This window comes from Populus alba, chromosome 1 (genome assembly GCF_005239225.2).
Source record: "Populus alba chromosome 1, ASM523922v2, whole genome shotgun sequence".
Lineage (NCBI taxonomy): Eukaryota > Viridiplantae > Streptophyta > Magnoliopsida > Malpighiales > Salicaceae > Populus > Populus alba.
Genome location: NC_133284.1, coordinates 50,887,470 through 50,895,555, shown reverse-complemented (window position 1 = coordinate 50,895,555; position 8,086 = coordinate 50,887,470). Strand labels below are relative to the sequence as shown.

The window sequence follows — 8,086 nt, the reverse complement described above, 5'->3', positions numbered from 1 at the left end:
AGGAGACAATAAAAGAAGAAGATTGAGAATCCAAGAGTATATGTAATTAATATTGTGATGTAATATATTTTTTAAAAATTATTATTTTTTTTTAAATATTAAAATAATCTTTTTAATATTTTACATCGGTAATTAGAATATGAAAAAAAAACACTAATTTGATATATTTTGGAACAAAACTCATCCCAACGGTGCCAACTGGAAATTAACTAGGGAGAGTATATTTCAATAAAAAATAAAACAAAGGATAGCAATGAAAACTCGGTGCAGGTCTTTGATTTCACACATGAGAGTTACTGAACAACAAGCTTGTTGACAATCCCTCCTTTTCTCTTTTTTTTAAAAAAAAAGCATCAATGCCGATTGCCTTAATTTAATAGAGGATCGACAAAAAAAAAAAAGACTTTTTTTTAGGACTTTGGGCTCGCTTTTAGGCATATCGCATATGCGAGGGCAATCACAACAACTCAAGAGCAAAACAACACCCTATTTAGTGGGCAAGTCTTATTGCTTGAGTGTATGATGCGGAGATAGTCATTGCAGATTTTTAGTGGCCTAAGTTTTGATCCTTTGTTGAGTTCCTTGCAAGTCTTTTTTTTATCCTTATTCATAATTTTCAAAAAACAAAAAAAAAATTTGACCGATCATAGCTTTAGATTAATTATATGTGCTATTGGAAGAGATGAGGAGCTAGTATCATTCGTGCAGGTGTCAAAGTGATCATCATCAGCGTTCCATTCCTTTCTCTCTTTGCTAGGTGAGCACTTGTGCATATTATTCTTAATTTTATTTGTTTGTCATTATCTTTATATTATGCTTTTTATCTTAATTGTTTCATAAAATTGCATTTTTATGGGACTTGCTGCTTTAAACTCGTAAGTGTAAACTATTTTGTTTCAATGTATTCTTTAGATCGGTGGTATGCTATCTTTCACTAATGAAATTCTGTTTGTTGGTTTTGAGAAGGAAAAAAAAAAGTATTTCTATCTTTGTTTTATGGAAAAAGCACATAGATCTATGAACTATATATATCGAGGAAATGAGTGTTTAAAATTAAGATAATGAAATTGAAACCAAATCAGCTTCATTAGATAAAGCTGTTGTGTAAATACGCGTATGATGCAGAGATAGTAATTACAGATTTTAGTTGGCTAAGATTGATCCTTTGTTGAGTTCGTTCCATTAATTATACTTCCTTGCAAGTCTTTTTTGTCTCCTTATTCATAACTTTTTTTAAAAAAAAAGACATTGACCGATCATAGCTTCAGATTGATTAGATGTGTTGTTGGAAGCGATGAGCAGCTCGTATCATTCGTGCAGGTGTCCAAGTGATCATCATCAGCCTTCCATACAGAGACTGGTGGAAAATGGCTATCGAAAGTGTTGGTGAGTCCGTTGTATCTAAGATAGCAGAGCTCTTGGTGGAACCAGCAATCAAGCAGTTCCGTTACATGTTCTGTTTCAACAATTTTGTTCAAGAATTCGATGAACAAATGATGAACCTGGCTTTGGCATTTTATCGTCTGCAAGATGCTGTCAACGTTGCTGAAAGGAATGCTGAAGAAATTGAGATTGATGTCAACACATGGCTGGAAAATGCAAAAAACGAAATTGAAGGTGTGAATCGTTTGCAAAATGAAAAAGGAAAAATTGGCAGATGCTTTACTTGGTGTCCAAATTCGATGCGACAATTCAAGTTAAGCAAGGCACTGGCAAAGAAGACGGAGACTTTGAGAAAACTTGAAGAAAATAGCAGAAAGTTTCCAAAAGTGTCCCACAAAGCACCTCTTCAAGACATAGAATTTCTTCCATCAGAGGGACTCACACCCTCGGAATCATTAAAAGAAGCTTTCGAACAGATAATGAAAGCTCTCAAAGATGACACTGTCAATATGATCGGACTGTACGGCATGGGGAGGGGTGGGTAAAACCACCCTGGTCAAAGAAGTAGGTAGGGGAGCCAAAGAGTTGCAGCTTGTTGATGAAGTTTTGATAGTCACGGTGTCCCAGAATCCAAATGTCACAGACATGCAGGATCAAATGGCAGTTATTTTAGGTCTGGATTTTGATGGAAAGAGTGGAAAGGAGAGAGCAGGTCGGTTATGGCAGAGACTTCAGGGAAAGAAGGTGCTTATAATCCTGGATGATGCTTGGAAAGATATTGACTTGAAAGAGGTAGGGATCCCATTTGGTGATGCTCACAGGGGTTGTAAAACTCTTCTAACAACACGTCTTGAACACATATGTTCTTCTATGAAGTGCCAGCAAAAAGTGTTATTAAGAGTCTTATCTGAAAATGAAGCATGGGCTTTATTCAAAATCAATGCAGGTTTACGTGATGAGGACTCTGACTTGAACAGAGTGGCAAAGAAGGTTGCGAGAGAATGTAAAGGATTGCCTATAGCACTTGTGACAGTGGGAAGGGCTCTAAGAGATAAATCTGCAGTTGAGTGGGAAGTAGCATTTGATCAGCTAAAAAAGTCTCAATTTCTGGACATGGAACAACTTGATGAACAAAAAAATGCATATGCATGTCTTAAGTTGAGCTATGATTATTTGAAGCACGAGAAAACCAAGTTATGTTTCTTGCTATGCTGTTTATTTCCAGAAGATTACAACATTCCAATTGAGGACTTGACAAGATACGCAGTTGGCTATGGGTTACATCAAGATGTGGAGTCCATTGAAGATGCAAGGAAACGAGTTTATGTGGCAATCAAAAACCTCAAAGCTTGTTGTATGCTGTTAGGAACTGAAACTGAAGAAGATGTGAAAATGCATGACTTGGTTCGTGATGTTGCTATTCAGATAGCATCATCAGAAAAATACGGATTCGTGGTAAAGGCTGGCTTTCGGTTGAAGGAGTGGCCAACGAGCAACAAAAGATTAGAAGGTTGTACAGTAGTTTCGTTAATGGGCAATACACTAGCAGAACTTCCTGAAGGATTGGTGTGTCCACAGCTCAAAGTTCTATTATTAGAACTGGATGATGACGTGAATGTTCCAGAGGGGTTTTTTGAAGGGATGAAAGCAATAGAAGTTTTGTCTCTACAGGGAGGGTGTTTGTCATTGCAATCACTTCAATTCTCAACGAACCTTCAATCGTTGCTGTTGAGAGGGTGTGAGTCCAAGGACCTCAATTGGTTGAGAAAGCTGCAAAGACTTGAGATTCTTGGTTTGTGGTGCTCCTCCGTTGAAGAATTACCTGATGAAATTGGGACGCTCAAGGAGTTAAGGTTGTTGGATTTGACAGGTTGTCACTATCTAAGAAGGATTCCTGTGAATTTGATAGGAAGGTTGAAGAAGTTAGAAGAACTGTTGATTGGGGATGTTGTTGGATGTGACAGCACAGAAGGAATGAATGCAAGCCTAACAGAACTAAGTTCGCTGTCTCATTTAGCTGTGTTATCATTGACGATACCGGAGGTTGAATGCATTCCCAGAGATTTTGTTTTTCCCAGCTTGCTCAAATATGATATACTGTTAGGGGATGAGTATTCAGAACTCGATAAAGAATACCCAACCTCGACAAGATTATATTTGGGTGATATAAGCGCCACATCCTTAAATGCAAAGACATTTGAGCAGTTGTTTCCTACCGTGTCTCATCTTTGTTTTTGGAGAGTGGAGGGTTTAAGAAATATAGTATTGTCCTCTGATCAGATGACCACCCATGGCAGTGAAAAGGACTTCTTACAAAGATTAGAACATGTAGAAGTGAAAGCATGTGGGGATATTCGCACTCTGTTTCTAGCAAAATGGCGGCAAGCTTTGAAAAATCTAAGGAGTGTGGAAATTGATGATTGCGATTCATTGGAAGAAGTATTTGAATTGGATGAGGAGAAAGAGCTGCTGTCATCTTTAACAAGGTTACGGTTGTCATCTTTACCTGAGCTCATATGTATATGGAAGGGGCCCACCAGACATGTCAGCCTCCACAGTCTTGCTCATCTGGAGTTGTTATTTCTTGACAAACTGACATTTATCTTCACACCGTCCCTCGCTCAAAGTCTTATTCATTTGGAAACACTACTGATACATCATTGCCGTGTATTGAAGCGTCTTATCAGAGAGAAGGATGACGAAGGGGAAATAATTCCAGAGTCTCTTGGCTTCCCCAAATTAAAAACTCTCTCTATAATATGCTGTTATGAACTTGAATATGTCTTCCCTGTCTCCGTGTCTCGAAGTCTTCAGAACCTGAAACAGATGGAGATTTTTAAAGCTGACAATTTAAAGCGAGTATTTTACAGTGGAGAAGGAGATGACATTATCATCATCGACTTCCCTCAGCTAAGAAAATTGTCTCTTTCAAAGTGCAGCTTTTTTGGTCCAAGGGATTTTGCTGCTCAATTGCCTTCTTTGCAAGAATTAGCCATTGATGGCCACGAAGAATGGGATAATTTGTTGGCACAGCTTCGAGTACGTCCTTTATATTTCTCCATTTTTTTTCTTTTCTAATTTAAATCGTCAACTTCAATACATTGTGATAATTTTTTCTATCTTTTAAAACAATAGAGTCAAAAAGTAAATATTGAAACTTTCTTTTTAAATACAATATTTTCTCATTCAAAGAACTTCAAAAAGCACCAAATTTGTATTGAATTCAAAAACATATTTTTTTAAATATTTTTTTCATTTTTTTTTACAATTTGTTTTCACTTTTTTTAAGAAAATAATAATTTAAATGATCAACAATCAAGCATTTTTATTAAAACATTTTACTAATGTGTAAAATTCAAATTATTTTCTTTTATATTTTTATTTTTGGAAAATGTTATAATTTTTTTTTATTATAAATCGAATATAAAAAATTAATTTTTTTGAGTTAATGAGTATAATTTTTTCATGATTGCTTTTTAATTTAACTAATATAAAATAATAGTTTGTATTTAGATTATCATAAATATAAAAAAATATGATTTTATATTCCCATGACTTGTTGCCCTGTCTATTTATATTTTCTTGTTGATAAGTATTTCGGCATTGGGGATAATTGGTTCATCTATTTAACAAAATTATATAATAGTTTCAAAGTGCACAAAAACTAATAGGAATTATATCTAACAAATTATATCTAACAAAATTACTTTGGTACCCTTACTTTCTTTTGATGCAGGGGTTTACAAGTTTGGAAACATTAAAGTTGTCCTCCCTTCTTGTGCCTGACTTGAGATGTATATGGAAGGGTCTCGTGTCATGTAATTTGACTACTTTGAAGGTGAACGAGTGTAAGAGACTGACACATGTATTCACTGACAGCATGATTGCTAGTCTACTTCAACTGGAATTTCTAGAGATATCAAACTGTGAGGAATTGGAGCAAATCATTGCTAAGGAAAATGATAATGAAAAGGATCAGATATTTTCAGGAAGTGATCTCCAATCTGCATGCTTTCCTAATTTGTGTCGACTTGTGATCAGAGGATGCAACAAGTTGAAGAGTCTCTTCCCAATAGTCATGGCTTCAGGTCTCAAAAAGCTCCAAATACTTGAAGTAAGAGAATCCTCTCAATTATTAGGAGTATTTGGGCAGGGTGATCATGCTTCACCTGTCAATGTTGAGAAGGAGATGGTGCTCCCTGATCTGCAGGAGTTGTTGCTTATAAAATTACCAAGTATTTCCTGCTTTAGTCTCGGATGTTATGATTTCTTGTTCCCTCATTTGCAGAAGTTGAAGGTGCATGGATGCCCAAAGTTGACCATAGAATCTGCTACCACATCAAATGACTCAATGAGTGCTCAATCAAAGGTGCTCCTGATTTGACATGATTTCTTGCCTCTCGTTTAGTTTTAAAAGTGCACAATAATTACTAGGAATTACATCTAACAAATCGGTACACTTGTTTTCTTTTGATGTAGGGGTTTATGAATTTGAAAGAAATATCTATTGAAAACTTGGAAGGAGTACAAGATTTAATACAAGTTGGATGTTTGATAACTAATAGAAGAGGTGGGCATGAACTTTCAATTGTGAGTTTGGAAACATTACACTTGAACTTATTGCCAGACTTGAGGTGTATATGGAAGGGTCTTCTACCGAGCAATTTGACTTCTTTGGAGGTGAATGAGTGTAAGAGACTGACACATGTATTCACAAACAACATGATTGCTAGTCTAGTTCAACTGGAAGTTCTAGAGATATCAAATTGTGATGAATTGGAGCAAATCATTGCTAAGGATAATGATGATGAAAATGATCAGATATTGGCAGGGAGTGATCTCCAATCTTCATGCTTCCCCAATTTGTATCGACTTAATATCAGAGGATGCAACAAGTTGAAGAGTCTCTTCCCAGTAGCAATGGCTTCAGGTCTCAAAAAAGCTCTGCATGCTTAATGTAACGGAATCCTCTCAATTATTTGGAGTATTTGGGCAGGATGATCATGCTTCACCTGTCAATGTTGAGAAGGAGATGGTGCTCCCTGATCTGCATTTTCTGACTCTATATAAATTACCAAGCATTGTCTACTTCAGTCATGGATTTTATGATTTCATATTCCCTGATTTGATGGAGTTAAAGGTGCGTCAATGTCCAAAGCTGACCACAAAATTTACTACTACATCAAATGGTTCAATGAGTGCTCAATCAGAGGTGCTGTATATTTGACATGATTTCTTGCCTCTTTTTCAGTGTTTTTATTTCTTGTTTCCCTCAATAATAAGACTTACAAGTTAGAATGTGTATGCCATGCTTGAATTGGTTTTGCAGGTATCTCAAGTAGCTGAGGGTTTCAGCACTGGTTGCTCCGTGCCAACCAGCACTTGTAGAACGTGGACCATATATAATGGGTGGAAAGAGGAAAAAGAGGAAGAGGATTAGTTTGGCATTGGAATTTGAAAAACATGCTACTAATTCATTCTTCTAGGTAAAATGGCTGCAACTATTTATTTTATATCCTTCTTTAAATCAACAAATACGAGATGACTGGATAATCTTTGTCCTTGATGTTTGCATTAGGTTGGTTGGTTACCTATTTCATGATCAACTCGACATTGGTGGGAAGTAATTCCAGCTGTTTCATTAGCTGCAACAATTTGTTTTATTTCATGTGTTTGTTGTGTGAACTTCCAGAAATAAGAGTAATGTCATGTAATGTTATGTGTTTAGTAATTTATTGTGCGAACTTCCAGAAATGTTTACTCATTTGTGTGCTTATTGTCTGAACCTTCAAAAGCATAATGTTTACTCATTTGTGTGCTTATTGTTTAATGTGTTGATTCTCATTCTCCTTATTTTGATGTTCTATTTCTATTACGGATTCTTTATATGGTTAACTTGTTATTATGCGTATCGTACAATAATATGGTCTCTACATGAATATATATATATACACACACACACACACACATGTGAATGAGTGACATGTCATATTACCATACCAGTAAGATTATATAAAATAATAAATCAAAGGCATCAATGAAAAAGAAATCACGTTTCTATTTATTTAGGCTGTCTAAAGCTGAACTTACTAGATTAATTTTATCACACACAACAATTAGTCCATTAAATATGGATTATTGTTGAAAAAACATGCTAAATACACCATAATAAACAACTTCTACCCAAAAAAAGTGAGGAACAAATGCCTCATGGGGATAAACCTCGTAAGGGACAAAGTTAGCACAGTGGTGAACTACATCAAGGGCTTTATCCTTGTGGAGATATATCTTAGAAGCTATCAATCAACGGAATAATACTAATTAAATACAACCTAATTTTTAAATTTGAGTTTATAAAAAAGATATAAATATCACAACATAGGATAAAATTTTTAAGAATAAACACTTACAAAAATAATAATAATAATAATAATAATAAAACCTTTCCAAATTTGTTCTATAAAAAGACAAAATAAAAATAACCTCAACAAATCTAGTACTAATTTTACATTGAACCTTGAACTTTTCAAATTGCATTTTCCTTTTCAATATTTTGTTCCAAATTGCATTTTCCCTTTCATTTTTTTGTACATTGATTGATTGGTTGATTGAATGGTACAGTCCTCATTTTCATTTACTTTTGAAAATACACAAAAAAATCACTTTCAAGTTTCAAGTTACTAAACGACGTGCAGCTCAATCA

At 35.0% G+C, this 8,086-nt stretch overlaps 1 protein-coding gene across 1 annotated transcript; it reads left to right on the top strand.

The window, feature by feature from the left end:
* The first annotated feature begins 567 nt into the window (after window positions 1–567).
* LOC118040414 (uncharacterized) lies at window positions 568–7,242 on the top strand. Its single transcript, XM_035047340.2, is given in 7 exon segments — window positions 568–1,913; window positions 1,915–4,422; window positions 5,120–5,752; window positions 5,863–6,318; window positions 6,320–6,595; window positions 6,713–6,869; window positions 6,962–7,242. Coding segments are annotated over 6 exon segments (4,530 nt in total). The 5' UTR covers window positions 568–1,367; the 3' UTR covers window positions 6,824–6,869; window positions 6,962–7,242.
* The last annotated feature ends 844 nt before the right edge of the window (window positions 7,243–8,086 follow it).